The 16916-nt window shown below is 40.0% G+C and overlaps 1 protein-coding gene and 1 long non-coding RNA gene across 11 annotated transcripts in view; one reads left to right on the top strand and one right to left on the bottom strand.

The window, feature by feature from the left end:
* The window catches only part of LOC147241039 (receptor-type tyrosine-protein phosphatase U-like), a 228718-nt gene that overhangs the window by 28158 nt on the left and 183644 nt on the right, over positions 1-16916 (bottom strand). For 6 of the 10 annotated variants that reach the window (XM_086192426.1, XM_086192427.1, XM_086192428.1 and 3 more), the window contains 3 exons: positions 15635-15652; positions 13029-13065; positions 3493-3590 (listed from right to left, as the gene is read on the bottom strand). In XM_086192426.1, the coding sequence (XP_086048552.1) occupies positions 3493-3590; positions 13029-13065; positions 15635-15652 (153 nt within the window). The remainder of the gene's footprint in view (positions 1-3492; positions 3591-13028; positions 13066-15634; positions 15653-16916) is intronic. The other 4 variants (XM_086192430.1, XM_086192431.1, XM_086192433.1 and 1 more) reach the window with 1 other exon arrangement.
* Positions 1077-9240, top strand: LOC147241040 (uncharacterized). Its single transcript, XR_015111103.1, has 7 exons — positions 1077-1382; positions 2604-2711; positions 3247-3477; positions 4518-4729; positions 5229-5358; positions 7898-7990; positions 8280-9240. It is a non-coding gene; the product is annotated as an uncharacterized LOC147241040 (long non-coding RNA).

Here is a 16916-nt window from a genome sequence, read left to right as displayed (position 1 = left end):
TGTTCATGTCTCCCATGACAATCAGTGGTGTGCCATCATCAGGGATGTCAGAAAGTCACATGTCCATTTCTGAGACGAAACTATCCAGATTACGCCCTGGTGGGTGGTACACAACCAGAATATATAGTTTGTTAGGTGCAATAATTTTAAAGCATGATATTCAAGTACTGTGCTGTTACTCAGTGGACAGATTTTGGTATAAGTCCAACTTTCATGAATTTGCATGCCTATACCACCTCCTAATCCAGCCGAGCAAGGTGGATGATTTAGTGTAGCAGACAGAGAGGGCAGCTGGTGTAGCTGTGTCTTCTGGGTGGATCCATGTCTCAGTCAGAGCTAGGACCTGAATATCTGAGCGTTTCATCAGTGAACTAACAAATTCTGACTTATTGACTGCGAACCAACAGTTCCAGAGACCAAAGGTAATGGAGAGTGTGCAAGGATGGCATTTCTTGAGTGCAGAAAGGTTTTGTGGATTTCTCCTTCTATGAATGGTTCTTCTTTTTCTGTATCCACACATCACTGCGAGATGTGTAAGACACATGGTATGTTAAATTGGTTGGAGAAAGGATAAATAAACAGTAGCAGCAGCTGGTAAGTAGATTCTCAGGTCTTCACACTACATGGGCTGACGCAAGGGATAACACTTTCACTGATGCTCCAGCACAGCTTGTGCAGTTACATACCTGAGTGAGTCACACCTGTTTCCAACTTGAGTGATTGCGCTAAGCTGAACCGCCCCTGTCTGATTTCACAAGGGCAATCAATAGAGGGTGTGACCTGTGTCAGCTGACCTCACTTAAGCCCCTTTCACACTGCATCAAAAACGCGAGTGAACACGGGTATTTTGGCACTCTGAAAGGGTCGACTCGGCATTTAAACCCGCGTCAACCAACACACCAAGCGACCTGGGTGTTTAGCAGCTCGGCTCGGCTCGTCTCAGCTCTGCTCGGCTCGCCTGCAGTGTGAAAAAGGCAACCCGTGTTTATCAGGTTTCCCGAGACCTTCCTGTTGCATTCTGATTTTGTCACTGTGCCACCTGTCAGGCTGTCATTGTGGAAGCTACGGAAAAAATAAATTAAAAAAAAATTGGACTCTGCTGTGCTGTGAGAGCTGCTCACTCATCTCTCAATTAAGTTTTGACCTCTGCCATAAGATCAGTCTTCCTGTTGATGTCGCCGAGACTCTATTTCACTCCTTTTTTAAAAACAATTTACATGTGTATGATCTTAGGGAATTATTCTATGCTTGGGAACTCCCACCAATTGTGGAACCCTAACGTGAACTCTGCAAGCACTGCACTGGCAAGATCATGAAGTCCATGAGCTGCTCATCACTCATGGTAAAGAGGAGATCCGGTGGCAGATTTCTGGAACCGTAAGGTAAGGGACACGGTGATTTATGGTAACATCATGGCATTTTGAGACACACCGCACTTATACATGTGATGATGACGTTGTTAGCACGATGATGTATGAGAGAGAAAAACAGGCACGCAGCCCTCACAGTGGGAGTTCAGACCCGGGTCTTCTGAAAGCTTGAATGTGCCCTAATGCCGAGCAAATGCGGGTACAAAAACCCGCATTGACATGCATCTTTCAGTGTGAAAGGAGTTGCAGAGTGAGACGGAAACTCCAGTGCAAATCACTTTACAACCAGAGACTCAAAAAACAACTCAAGTGGATATCTATGTAATTACCTAAGCAGGCTCAGCCTTCTTCTATCTAAAATTCAAATGCTTGTTCTACTGTAGTTTCAGAATCAACTCCCTTTTAAGCTTGGATTTTACTGAAATGCCCCTGTCTGATTTCACTTTTGCAATCAAGAGAGAGTGCGACCCTGTCAACTGCTCTCAACTAATGTTGCAGAGAGAGACCAAAACTCCAGTGCTAATCACTTTACAACTGAAGACTAAAAACAAATCAAGCAGATATCAATTTACCTAAGCTGGCTCAGCCTTCTTCTGTCTAAAATTCCAGCGCTTGTGCTGGTCACCCACCAGTGCAAACAAAGAGAATGTTTGTGTGCTAGACAAGGGCGAGGGAACTTTGCATGAAAGCGTAATTTTTGCCAGCTTGAAACTAGCAATGACGCTTGCACTTGACTGAGCACCAGGAGGAGCAGCCCGGTCCATAGAATAAAATCAAGACATTGTACATTTCTACAAGCCATGGTTATGTAAAACTGCAGTGTTTCTTTTGGGGAAAAAATAGCTAATTTCTGACAAAATGTGACACAAAGAAATCAAGAACACATTGTAGTATTTCTTTATATATGTAACAGGAACACACAAGTATGTTATGCTATTCCACGTGTCGCCCAGATTATGTAATTTCATAATCACAATTACTTTTGACTGAATAATGTGACAGTTTTGCGTTGCAAAGTAATCTTGTTCCTTTCAAACTCTGCAAGCTTTAATTTGCAGGATTACTTCTTGGGTAGCAATCCATCCATTTTCTTCCGCTTATTCCTGTTAAGGGTTGCGGGAGGCGAGGTTCACCCTGGACGGGGCCAACACGTAGAGACAGAAAACCATTCACACCTACAATCAATTTAAAGTATCCGATTAGTGTAGTCCCCAATTGCATGTCTTTGGACAGTGGGAAGAAGCAGGACTACCCGGAGAGAACCCATGCAGGGATGGGGAGAACATGTAAATTCCACACTGCCCAAGTCGAGACTCGAACCGGGAACCTTCTTGCTGTGAGGTAACAGTGTTAACCACTGCACCACCATGCCACCTTAGGTACCAATGATCTACCTAAATTTAGTAAATCCACTGGTTTGAAACAAGGTAACAGCTATTAAGAACTGACGAAGGACCTTGTGCAAATATTTAGAGATTCGAAATAAAATTTTTAATTGAATTTTAAATTAAATTAAAGATTTAACCCAATTTGACTACAGAACTGCATCCTTTGTTACTGTTTCAAATTCTGAATATTCATATTTTTCATTATGGACAAAATCAAAATCATATAGACTTGTTCTTATACAGATATGATAGACATTTGCAAATATACGCTATAAGCCAAAACCAGTTGTGAAATATCTGCATATCGTCACCTCTTTAAAACAATTACGTATGTCATTTTTGACAATTTCTTTTTGCTTAAAACACCTTGTGATGTTTTCTGAAAAAATAGCTTGGGTGATTATTCTAAGAGGGCAAGGATATCAGACATCGGCAAAAATAAAATGTCTTGCATCTTTAATTTACACTATATGTATATCGTTTTGCAGCCATGGAGCTCACAGTGTTCCTCCATGGGCATATACTGTGTAGCAAATCTTTGGCCTGAGAACTCAGCAACAGGAAGGTGATTACTCAAGATCAGACACAGGCAATCATCTCCTCCCACAACACAGAGCTCAGATGCTCCTCTGATATATCTGTTGAATGATAAGGGGAGCTCTGGATATCCATTCTTCTCATCCATCTTCACCAGCAGCGGGATGGGTCACAGGACAAAGGTAAAAGAAACCTACCCTGCCAACTTCCACCAGCTTGGTGATCATGACAATACTGAAGCAGTTCTCCTGCCAAACCATCCGCCAGAAATCGTAGATCATCTCCTGTTTGGGTCCTGTGGAAAAGGAGAGAGAAAGAAAAGAAGGTCGATTAAATGAAAGAGAAGATGATAAGAATAGCGGAAAAATTAGCTATAAGTCAGAGAAAAGTAGCAGCAATAACCATCAATGTAGAAGCTCTGTGTAAGCCATGACAAGGGAATGGGGTAATGATGTACCATTCATGAACTATTGCTTGCTCTGCGTTCTCCTTATACTCCAGAGAAATGTAATTTCAATACACTCTCAAATCCTAAGTCACTGTGCAAATAAGCTCATGTATTGCCTTTCTGAGACACCAGTGGTTGAACCGAATCACAGCCCCCTGGAAAGGTGCCACATTTATTGATTTCATTACGCTGTGGCTTTGGAAATAACACAAGGTTCTTTTATACAACCTCTTCTGTCAAGTATACTGGAACCCTTTTAAGCAACAAGATGTCTTCATTTCTACCCACATAGTTTGTTTAAATGTAATATTTTCTTACGTACAGGGACTGGAAAACTTTAAAAAGAAGTTATACACATTACCCTTTCTCCTGTTGCAAGAGTGTTACAAGAATATTATCATTATTTTGTATAGAACACAGGCTAATACTAAATAAGTAGTGTTAGTAGTGTCTCAGTAGGGTGTTTATGTGGTTGAGAAGTCAATCACAGGGCCAACATATAGACAGAAAATCATTCACCCTCACAGCCATGCCTACCTTACATTTAGAGCATGCAATTAGCCTAGTCCCCATTTTCATGTCTTTTATTTATATATATATATATATATATATATATATATAAATAAATAAAACTTACATTTGTTTGCCCTAGGCTAAACGTTTTGTAGTTTTGGAAACATAAAAAAAGCCTTCGCTTCAACTAACTTTCATAAGTTTACTGTGTGAAGTTCATCTCTCTACATAATATATGTTTGCTAAACTCATTATTTTAAGGTTGAGCTTGTGACCCCTGGTGGTGGCCTGATGCCGCTCTATGCGCATGTGCAGCACAACGAGAGGAGGCTTCCCACTCAACTAATCTCTACTTGCCAACCCTGCCAGCCATGATGCCCTCCATGATGCTAGGCATTTTCCCTGTTGCGGTCTAAAGATGAGTGTTTGTTGAACCAGACTTCGGCTACAATGGCTCTGTGATGACGCTAACTGTGAGTGATGGGTCTAATTTTCTATTCTACGACTGGGTGAACAGTTTTGCCATGCCATCGTGGCGGCGAGTTGGCACCGTTAACATCACACCTTATCACCAAGCATTCACAGCTATTCAGCCGTGGCACTGGAAGCCATTTCCGTCGGTCACCAGCAGATGGAACCGCAGAGGCTTGATTTGTCATCATCCACCTAGCATCACTGACACAATAACTTAATGAAACACGTTAAAAAGAGTATGTACCTCAAGACAGATAGAGAGAATAAATAAATGAACACCTCAAAGAAGTTAGATCAAAACTGGACATTTTAATCCGTGATGAAGGCAAGGTATACTGGAGGCCTTCTGTATGTGTCTCAAATATTGGAAATGTGCACCTGAATACAAGGTAGAAGAATGTGTTCACTGTTATGTTTGTGTACAGCATTCTGCATGTAATAATGCTTTTAATTTTATCTTTCTTCATCCATCTAATCTTGCTCTCTGTCTCATTGCAGTTATTCAAAGAAGTGCAGAGTGCAATTTTATCAGCTCTATTCTTGAGGGTCTTTTGAGACACCATCGACTTAGACACGGTAGAGGACCAGGTGTCCTGGTGGACAAAAAGGTTGCATCTACAGTAACTGTGTAAGTACTTTTAAAACACTTGGTGGACTAAGATCACACCTTTCTAGATTACATTTCAGTTCTACAAGCAGGGAGGAAGCAGGGCCTCTGAGGCAGAGTCATCAGCATCAAGTCTTCCAAGTGAAGATTCGAATAGGGAAGAAAATGTAGAGCACAGAACTCTTGAACATAAAATTGCATCACTTTTTTTGTGCATGCAAGGTGTGCTACATGTATCAAAAAGTCATCCATCGTCCTCTTCCGCTTATTCCTACACATTAAGGGTCGCGGGGGGGCTGGAGCCTATCCCAGCGTCAATAGGCGAGAGGCGGGGTTCACCCTGTACAGGTCACCAGTCCATCGCAGGGCCAACATAGAGAGACAAACAACCATTCACACCTACGGTCAATTTAGAGTATTCAATCAGCCTCGTCCCCAATTGCATGTTTTTGGATGGTGGGAAGAAGCCGGAGTACCAGAGAGAACCCACACAGGAACAGGGAGAACCTGCAAACTCCACACAGAACGATCCCGTGCTGGGACTTGAACCCAGAACCTTCTTGCTGTGAGGCCACAGTGCTAACCACTGCACCACCGTGCAGCCGTATCAAAAAGTGTTATACAAAAAAAATAGTTGAAGAATTGAATGATATTTTGCACTTCTCTAAATTCCATTCCCTTCAAAAATAAAAGATGTGCTAACAAAGCATGGTATTGACATAGATGATTTGTTACTCAAGAAATTAATGATGCAATATTAAAAACACATCCACTAATCTTAACTGCTGAAGCCAAAGGAGCGCCATCCACTGATCACAGGAGGAATCTCTATTTTAAGCAGCACTTTCCAGTTATTGAGCCAACTGAGAACACAAATAAGACAATGCATAAAAATACCTTTTTTTGGCATTTCAATTATTCACGTTCTAGAGAATTTATTGAGGCAGTAAGATTTTAACAGAGAAATTGGTGTTTACTCAAGTAGATAAACCAGGTCAATATAGATCCTTCCAAGATGGACTTTATTTCAAAGAAAATCAACTATTGGGAGTGCATGAAACAGGTTTTCAGGTTGTACATTGATGATTTTGAAGTGTGTAATCCTTTGGGGACATCCAGGAGGATTCATAAGATCACTGCTGTCTATTGGCTTTTGCTCAATTTACCTGCAAAGTTTCGCTCCACCCTACCCTTAATTCAGTTGGCCCTTCTTGGAAAGAGTGTTGATGTTATACTCTTTGGCTATGATGCATTCTTTTATCCACTGATAAAGGATATGAAGGGGTGATAAGGGGTGTTTGTTGAGGTTCTAGATAAGTTCATCAAGGGTATAGGGTTTTGTGTCTGTGCAGACAATCTTGGGGCTTACAGCCTTGCCGGCTTTCAAGAATCTTTCAATGTTGAAAATTTTTGCAGGTTGTGTCATCTAAATTGAGACCAAATTGCAACTTATAGAGCCCACGGACTTTCAATGATGAACTGTACAAGAGCACAACACATTTGTGGAGGAACTGGAATCTAGTGTTAGCCAAAGTGTGAATGGTGTAAAGAAGGATTGTGTACTGAGAAAACATTTGTCATTCTTCCATCCAGTTACTGGGTTTCCCCCAGATATTTTACGTGACTTCTTTGAAGGGGATATTCCAGTAGAGTTGTGTTTGTGTCTTAAAGAATTGATAAGAAAAGGATTCATTACATTTGATGGACTGAACAGCCGCATAAAATTGTTCCCATACAAGTATTCTGATAAGGTCAATAAGCCACAACAAATGACAAAGGCCAGCTTTGACAAGAGGAGAATAAGTGGCAAAGGACATGAAAATTGGACACTTTTACATTTACTACCTTTAATGATTGGTAGCAGTATCCCAGAACGGGAGCCCTCATAGGAAATATTGATGGACCTAAAGGAGATTGTCGAAATTATTGTCTCCCCCACACCGTCAGAAGAATTACTGTGTTACTTGGATAGCAAAACATCTGACCATCAGAAGCTGCTTATCGATACATTTCCTGACTACAAGTTTCTGCCAGAACATCATTTTATTGAACATTATGTACATCTTACACATTGCTTTGGACCTCTCATAGACTTATGGACCATGTGATTTGAGTCCAAGCACAACTTCTTCAAAAGTGATGCGTGATGCTGTCAATTTCAAGAATGTGCTTTTTACACTCTCATCCATACATCAGCAAATGATAGTATTCTACCTTGATGGTCAAAATCTGTTCGAACCCAAACTGCGTATTAGAAGTGTCGACAAGGTTAGAATATCATCATTGAAAGAAAAACTGAGGATGGAGATTGATAAGAAGTATCCACATCAAGATACTGTGTCCCTTGCCAAAGATGTTAATTTGTTTGGGACACAATATGTAAAGGGAATGATTGTTTATTCTGGGAATTGCAGTGGACTTCCAGAGTTCTACAAGATTCTGAACACTGTGGTCAACATTGGGGATGTATCATTTCTCACCATGAAGGTCTCCTCTTGGTATATTGAACATTACAGGTCCTATCAAGTCATTGACAGCATCTGTGATATCAAAATCCTAGATCCAGAGGCTTTGAATGACTTCCATCTGTTGGCTGTAAAGTAGCTGAAAAGTTGATGGTGACCTCAAGGACCTATCTGCTGCATTGAGGATGGTATGGACTCTACATAATTTAAATGATTATTAGATTGTTTTTTTGACAGTTGAATGAGTGTTTGTGTGTGTTGTATATTTCTCAGAGAATGCCTCTCATTTCTGTCTATAATTTTTTGAACTCTAGAAACACTACTTGAACAACCATGAAACATAGGACATATGCTCATTCCTTATTAAACATGTATTGGCGTGGAGGAGGGTTGTCAATTTATTTTGAAGTATTTTCATTGTAAGGATGTAAAACAACCAGTGTCATGTAAATAATGTACGTACTTATGTATTCACAGGCCTTGTTATGGCGAGTAAACATAAACCCAAAATTCATCCGGAAAGTCCACCTGACTAAGACCCCTGGATCTGTGGAGGAGCTGCAAGATGGACTAAGAGAAAAACTTGAACTTGAAGGAGACTTCTCTCTTCAATACGAAGACCCAGATTTTGATAAAGCAGTTTGTAATTTGATGGATATAGCCGAAATGCCTGCTAAAAAAGCTGTCTTACACATTCTCTGGAATAACCATAAATCACCAGAGCCATCCTACATGTCTTCCCTTGATACAGCCAGCGTGAGTTCAGGAGCCTCATCTCATAGCGCATCGTCAATTAAACGGACCTTCATGCAACACACTCCAATGTGGCCTACTTCCTTTCCAATCCCAACTTTTTCATATGATGTCAAGTTAAAGCTCCGTAAGGGAAATCATGAATGTGAAAAAAACGGCAATGGTCTGATTGTCACAAGAGACATCAAAATAGAAATTCTAGACAAGCTGGCACAAGAAGTATTTACCCTTAAAGCTTATCCTGACGAACACGACTTTGAATCTGTTGTCTCTGAACTTGTAAGCAAACATCCATGCCTTAAGGAACCTGGTGGTGGTGATACGATGGCTGGACAGTCAGCCTAAAGTACAAGCTTGGTAACTATCGAGCAAAGTTGCATCAGGCCGGCTGTCACAAGGTCACTGTGAACAGGAAGAGAGGGAGGGACGATGATGCTGATGAGCACAGGTTCATTTTAAAAAAGCCATAGCGAGGAGAAGTCAACCATGTCCCGAATCATCCAGAAAACTACAATGACGGTGCTCTGGAAGACCAGAGATGTGCCCTGGTGGATGAAATGAAGAAAAGGAGCAAAGACAAGGAACTAATCAGAGAAAAGATGGACCTGACATTCTCCATTTGGAGAAAGGAGATCATATAGATGGAGCCAAAGGTCTTGGAAATCCAGGAGAGATGGCCTGCTTTATTTCTGCATCAACAGGCAAGACACATCTTCTAAAATTACCATTTTATCTATCTGATAATATTCAGTAGTTTGTTTTTGAGTGCTCATAGAAAACATAGACCATTATGGATGAACTATCTACTTAGTGAATGTTTAACTGTGTAGTTTTTATTAGATCAAATGTTTTCCTGTAGATTAGATTAATGTGACCACTAAATTTTAAAGGCATAAATGATCACAAAAATTGAATAATGACAGTTTTTGTGCAGTATTTGTATTCCACAGATTTGTGCAGAGTTCTACCACGTTACGACCAAGGACCTGTTGGGACCTTTTGAAGTGGCCTTAGAAAAGTACTCACTGCCTCTGCTGAAACTCCATCGTAGCAGGAAGACAGCCTTTGGTCATGAAGTGGAGAGGCTTTTGGATAGCCTTGATGAACAGGTTCTTACAGTATGTATGACATTTAGGTTTTCATTGATTTACATATCTTTCCATTGCTCAGGGTACTTAATTTGTGTTTGCTGTTTAAAATGTGGGATAACAGGAATTTTTAAGTCTAGGCCTTAGTTTTGCTTTTATGTGTTTCACTGATCAATTTGGACAAAATTGCAGCTTCTTAAGTGGTTTCCCCCAACCCAGAAAAAAAAAAAAAAAAATTCTCTGTGATAATTCAGAGAACCTCTTCTTGACATGCCTGGTGAGTACTAGAAGCTTGGAGTTGTTATTGTCTGATGTTGAATGTGAATAATGAGTGAATTTTAATTTGGGGCAGACTCATTTCTTCCCAGTCATGTATACAAAAACACACAGTCACAGCTGTATGAGTATTCCATTTGATTTTTGAACAATTTCCTTGTTTAAATAGGACACTAAACAAATGGATGAGAAGATCAGAGGAGTCAAGATGGGCATCCTCACTGTTGTGGAAGATGACAATGCACCTTCCTCACTTCCCACGGTCACCAATATTGCCATTGTCTTGGAAGAGTCCATTGTCCTTGCAGATCTCCCAGACTTTTCCACTGCATTTGCCATTCTCTTGGCCTGCATTTCCCAAAGACCATGAATACACTTTTGAGATCATTCAGCACATCTTCATGGAACTTTCTCCCACTTGCACACGTGTCAGAAGCTTGAAAACCAAACCCTTTCTCTCATAAACTCTAGATTTAGAAGCTTATCTTTTTCTTTTTCTTTTCATCGAGTGCGAGCATTGGATAAAAAGTGATGCATGTTCTTCAGGGCAAGTGTTTTTTTAATACTTATGATAACACTGCTTTCTGTAAAGTCTAGCTTTTGAACAATGTAACCAGTTTGTGTTTACATCCAAAGTATGCAATTGTTCAGCTGCAATACTTTTTCCTACTTGGAAATCTGGATAATTATTTCTGGTCTCAGGGTCAGCCTCCATATTTAGTGCCAAATTATCTACCTTTGCCAGGAACAATCCGTTGCTGTTCATTATATTTTTGACTGTCTCAAGAACTGGTTTGTCAGGTCTCACATTTTTGTTTTGTGTGTTGACATTGCCTTAAAAGCTTGTTCTTTGTACATTTAAAACTGTAACACAAGAATAAAACAGTGTTTCATGCTCATCTAAGTGTGGCTCATTCACCACAATCTTAACTTCATGCTAAAGGGGCATCATGCACAGATGTTAATCCTACAGGACTGGTGTTTTTAACAGTTTTACTGTGATGTTCAAGAATAAATGTGAAGAAACTCTGAACAAAAAAAAATTAGTTTGCACAACTTTTATTGTTACAGATTTGTAGTATTTAGGACACAAAATCTTAAGTTCAATTTGAAAAGAAACCCAAGTTATCTCAACAAAACGTAATTAGTTGGCAGAACTTAAAGTATTACTATGGAGTACTCAACATTTTGACTTTGTTTACAAGAAAGTCAAGTTATCTGAAAAAAACATGATTAGTTGGCACAACTCAAAGTATTAGAAGTAACATTATAAGTTGTCATCTACAGGAAAATTAAGTTGTCTGAACAAAAACACAATTAGTTGACCGAATTATAAGTAGTTTTCTTCAGAACTTACGATTTTGAGTTAGCCTTCAAAACGTAAAATATATATATATATATATATAAATATTGCCTTTTCTAAAGTGATGAATCTGCAGAGCCTGACAAGAGGTTTTTCTTTAATAGTCCCATTCAAAGTTACTATAGTTGACCCTGAGGTGAGCTGATGCTTACCATCAACAATGTTTAACAAGTATTCTCCCACTCTCCTGTCAGAAATCACTTCACCACTCTAACGTTTCAGTGATTTGGGATGATAATTTTCCATTATCAGCAGGAGAAGCCCAATGTAGTATTGCCAGAAGGACAAGGTGGCGTGTCAAGAGAGAGGGATGATGTGCACTTGCTGCATTGGGTGAATCTGTATGCACAGTACAACACACAGCTGTCTTGGACTTTAGTTTTCAGTGTGCTTGGTATTTCTCCTCCTTGTCCACCTCTGTCTCATCCACCTCCTCCAACTTCCTCATTCTTGGAAATAATAGCGAGATAGCCCAGAGCACCTGCTGCCTCCAGCAGATGTACAGGCACCTTGAGATTAATATCAAATAGTCAACCACTCAGGACTCCCTGTATATTAGGCAGGTTTCCAAAGCAGGATCACTTGCCAGGTAGTGCAAACATACAGTTAAAAGGTACTTATACAGGTAAGGCCCCCTAACAGCCTTTTCTTAGTATGATAAGGCAGGCTCATGAGCAACTTGAAAATATTACAACCGCTTTGTCTGACACCTTGATTATAAATTCCAAGCTTGCCAACATGGTACCAGGGAAAAAAAAGCAGAGTGAAAGGGAAATTAACTGCAATGCAGCAAACACTGCCTTCTTCTATCATCAACTATCCATTTATTTTTTTCATTGTTTTGGTGCATTTTGAATTCATGTGGTGGTTGAAGCTGCTGCCATATTATTATGTCAGTTTTTGAGTCTTGTCGAGACTGGTCATTGTAGGTACTTATTTTACCCTCAAAATCTTCCTGATGGTAGTGGTTCAAGCATCTGAAACACGAAGTGGTGGGGTTACCTAAAATGGCATCTGAGTTCCTGTGGTGGAGAACCCTTGATTTTCAGAGTAGTTTGATCAGTGTATAGAGTGTGTGTCAAAGAAAACAAATCATAAAACTCTTACTGATCAAACTTGACTAAGCCACGTTAGCTGGATACAGCTGGTGGAGCGTAAAACACACTCGTTATGGACTTTTGGCGTAAATTTGACACCATAAAAATGTGACAGAAAGTTACTTTGATCTCAGTCCTGCTACTTCACAAAGAGGAAAATGGAAAGAAATCAGAGGGGGATTATGTACTGAATACTCACTGAATAAAGAGGATCAGAGCTGTATTTTGTGTGTCTCTGGGCCTACTTGGGGAATGCAATCTATATCCTGTATCACAGTGACATCAGATAGTTGATGCACCCAGATGCAGATGGCACAGAGGAGAGACACAAAAGCAGAACTTCACAGAAAGCTGCACTCAGTAGTGTTGCAATGTAGAGTGACTGACATGTCGGTCAGTTGTTATGAGATTGTTTCTCATTGACTGAGAAAGTTAAGGATTTATGACATCAAGTTGTGAGCATGATGTAATAAACATTCCTTATAGTTTACAAATGAAAATTCCAGTAAACTAATTTTACTATCATAAAGTAGGGTAGTGTGCAAAAAGATCACTCACATACCCCCCCCCCCCCCCCACACACACAAACACACACACACACCAACACACACACAAACACACCAGGCCTTTTATTTACAATGAAACCCACCTTGAGTGGCGATGAAGTGGTTTGACCGCTGGTAACCCTGTGCAATGGTCAAAAGAACAAAAAAGCAAATAGTTAATAATTACAAAAGCACATGATATATAGTATGAAAATTGGAGATCGTGTCTGGGTAGAGTCTGGAAATTAAAGCCAAAGTGCATTCTTTCTAATGCAGAGGGAGACGTCACTGGTTGCAAAAGTAAGTCTGAGCGTGAGTTTGTCTTTGAGACATTTAAATTTTCCTGATGAGTTTATGATTTCAATAGGTAGTTTGAAGTGTTACTTAATGCAGGATGTAGGTCATTTTGTATATTATGGTACCATTTGGAGTAAACAAGAAAATATTGAAGTAGAAACAAAAGTACAAATACATCAGTCATCTCTGATTCATCCCTGAACTAGGGTTCACATCAATGACCTGCTGAACTGCTATTTTGCTTCTGACCCAAGACATTTTAGCAGGTGTGAAAAGTGAGCGCCAAGATGCACAACTCATATGAGGTTGGATTTATTTTTCACTGTCGAGGCTCCAAGTTTGGGTAAAGCTTTGGCACTATAATACAAAGAGGAAACAAAAAGAGTACGTTTTCATCTGCCTATCATATTTTCTAATGTGTTATACATTGAGAGTAAGAGAGCAGCATGACCCAGCATGCAGTGTGTTGCATGCATCCAAGATATTCAAAGGCAGTTTGACACGCGAGTGATCTTGAGCACTGAGGGTAGCGCTTAAGCATGTGGCACTGGCTTCTCTCACTGTCTCCTTTTTGTTCACCTTGTCATGAGTAAGGTTACGATACAGCAGACTGTCTGGAAGATGATGGGTGGCATCCCATTCCTCCACTAAACAAAATATGAGTGTTAATTTCTAATCAGCTGAGCATGATAGATCCTCAGAATTAAGACCTCTCACTACTCATGATTTCTATGTATACAGTATGTATGTATATAGTAAATATATCCACAAATATTGCACAGACACCAACAACACCCCATACACACACATGGATATACACATGTACACTACTAAGCCAGGCAGGCACAAAAATTATAGTCCATAACTGCCATGCAAGAGAGGGATGTTGGAATGGATAGCCATCACACTGAAAGAGTGCAGCAACCCACTCAGTCAGCTCATTCCCATGAGCTTCCATTGCAGGGTCTCCCTGGTCTGATCAGTTTCCTGTCTGTCACCATGGGAACCATATTTTTCAAAGCAGACAAGCAGCAAAACATCCAGCAATGTGATTTCACAGACGATTGGAAATACAAAATAAAACATGCAGAGTTATTTGAGATATGGAAGCATCTATGATACATTATTTCACAAAAAATTAAACAGAAAAATGACTTATGATGCCGATTCTGATTTTCTTACATTGTGACTGCCTCAAACTATAGTTAAGCCTGAAACAAGGTAGGAGGAACTGACCTTGCTGTTTGCAATTCAATAAAACCCAGATCCTTATTTATCGGGCACCTCAGAATCTCACATAGGAGCCCTTCTTCAAAGTAGAAATGGGAAAGTGTTCCTATTTCACAAATCAGCAAATCAGTGCATATTTTTGATTATAAAGATAAGTTTAGTAAATAAATTAGTTTTCATGTGATTAAGAAGATGTAAGGGGATAAATCATTTGAGTGAGCCAAGTTCACTTCTCATCCCTGCTCAAGAGAACTGTGGGGTATTTCAGAAAAGGGGTTTCAGACTGTCATTAAGTTTTGAGATGAGAGAAACTGGATTACTCAACAGAGCCAGACATTCATTTCCTCATTCATATCAAAGCTTCTATCAAAGCATATTAATTTGAAAGGCTTTACTGTCAGTGTTTAAAATCCTGGTTGAATATTAGTTTATTACTGAGGGAATTTTCTTTCTTTTTTTTTTTTTACATTCTTTAGTCAGGACTTGGAACACCCAGCTTTGATATCAGAGCAATCCTTGACAAATTAAGAAGGAAACCTTGAAGGAGGCAGAAAACTTGTTCATCATACAAGCTCTGTGATTAGTCTCTACGTTAACACACCTCTGCACCATTCATTTTACAAGAGAGAGAATTTGGCTTTGCATTTTCTGGTGTAGGATATGGCTGACTGACAGACAGATGGATCATCTGGTTTGAGCAACCCTCTTCTTTTCTGAGATGCCTGATTAATGTGAGCCCAAAGACAGAGAACATCACAACAGCTGCTTCGGAATAGTACATTTTAAAGTAATGAATGCGCTTGTATACAGTGTGCTCCCTTTTTCATTCACAGACCTCTACTGTATATTTACAGGACATACTTGAGGTGTGGTGTGTATTAAATCTTGGTTTGTTTTAAATTGGATCACTTGATCTGACCTGCTCTACTTGTCTTTGTGAAATATGCTCAGGCTTGTAGGACAAGCCTTCACGTGAATACCTGACGATGGATGAAGGAGGACAGAGAAACTTCTAAATTCTGTCTAGGAAAGAGATGGCAAAAGATGGAAAGGCTCAGCAGTTCAGAGGGGAACAGGGAAGGAAGATCTGCTGTTGGAAGGAAGCCATGGAGGGCTATCACAGATAACAAGAGGGGACAGCATGAAAAGGCAGAGCAGATGGAAAGAGAAGCAAAGTACTTACTTCCCTGTTTATCCGAATCTAAAAGATGCCAAAAGGTTAAAACAGAGGCAGAAAATGAAACAAGTTGGAAAAAGGAAACACAATTAATGACCCGGAAAGGAATCTGAACAGATCCTGAGAGCCAATTTTGATATCCTATACGCATAAGATCATGTTCATAAACCTAAAATTCCATATGCCAAAGGGCAACATTTAACTGGGAACAATTAATTCACTATTGCTGTCTGTTGTGAAGAGGGTGACTGTTCCACTACCCCTGGCCATCAATGATTTTGGTTCAGCAATGGCATAAGGCATCTGTTATTTGTCAAATGGCATGTGCATTTATGATGAGTCTTGTTGTCTGTGTTGAGAGTCTCTGAAGTTGCCTCATCAGCCATGTCAACAACTGCTGCCCTGACCAATTTCACTGAATGCCGAGCAGTTGCCTGCTTCCAACGCTACTGTAAAAGGTTTCACAGAGAGAACTCCTAACTTTGGGAATTTAGAGTGGCATATAAAACTCCCAGTATGACATTTCTTTTATAACATCTCTCAACAATAAAGCTCAGCAGAAGAATATTTAAAAATAGGACACACAAATGCCATGTCTTACTAACAATTCCAATGTAAAATCACATATACCTGCATGTGGAAGAGAGAGTGAGAGGAATATTACTGTTTAACCTTTGTAAGAAGAAGCAATATTCTATTTATTCTAACCTTGACCTTTACCATGCATCAAATGGAACCCTTTTGGCACAGTATAGTGAGCCAGGAGTCTTGGCATGAGAGACAGGTGAGGTTGTAGACGTCACAGCTAATGACTAAAATGTCCTTGGAGGATTCATCATAAAAGGAGGCATTTCAAACCACTAAAGGGATAAAATGGCGACACACAACACCTAGCTTTGATCAGTTACACTTAAGATGATGGCACCCACATACCCTGTGTCCGGCAGCCACCACAGATCTGACCCCTCTGTCCACTTCAGAAGGTTGCTGAGCCTTCACCTTTAAGTCAGCCTTGCATAGTAAGCATGAGCAGCATAACCCTGTCCCTAATAAAAAAGTGACTTCCCTCCCTTTGTCCATCTGATTCAAATAAGATCCGAGGGGTGCATGAACTGATGCTGGGACTGCAGAAGCTCACTGACATATTTACCTGAGCTGAACTGTAGGTGGGATCAAAAATCTTGAAGAAGATGAAAGGCTCAGTTGTATAACAGGGAGTCAGACTTCTGGATGATGTTGCTTTCTTAAGCGTTTGGATGAATGATTAGGTCTCTTGTAAGAATTATCT

The sequence above is a fragment of the Aulostomus chinensis genome, chromosome 22 (assembly GCF_037954235.1).
Source record: "Aulostomus chinensis isolate RoL2024-O1b breed Wild chromosome 22, RoL_Achi_v1.0, whole genome shotgun sequence".
NCBI lineage: Eukaryota > Metazoa > Chordata > Actinopteri > Syngnathiformes > Aulostomidae > Aulostomus > Aulostomus chinensis.
Note: the sequence above shows the minus strand (reverse complement) of the source record. Positions and strands in the feature narration are given on the sequence as shown.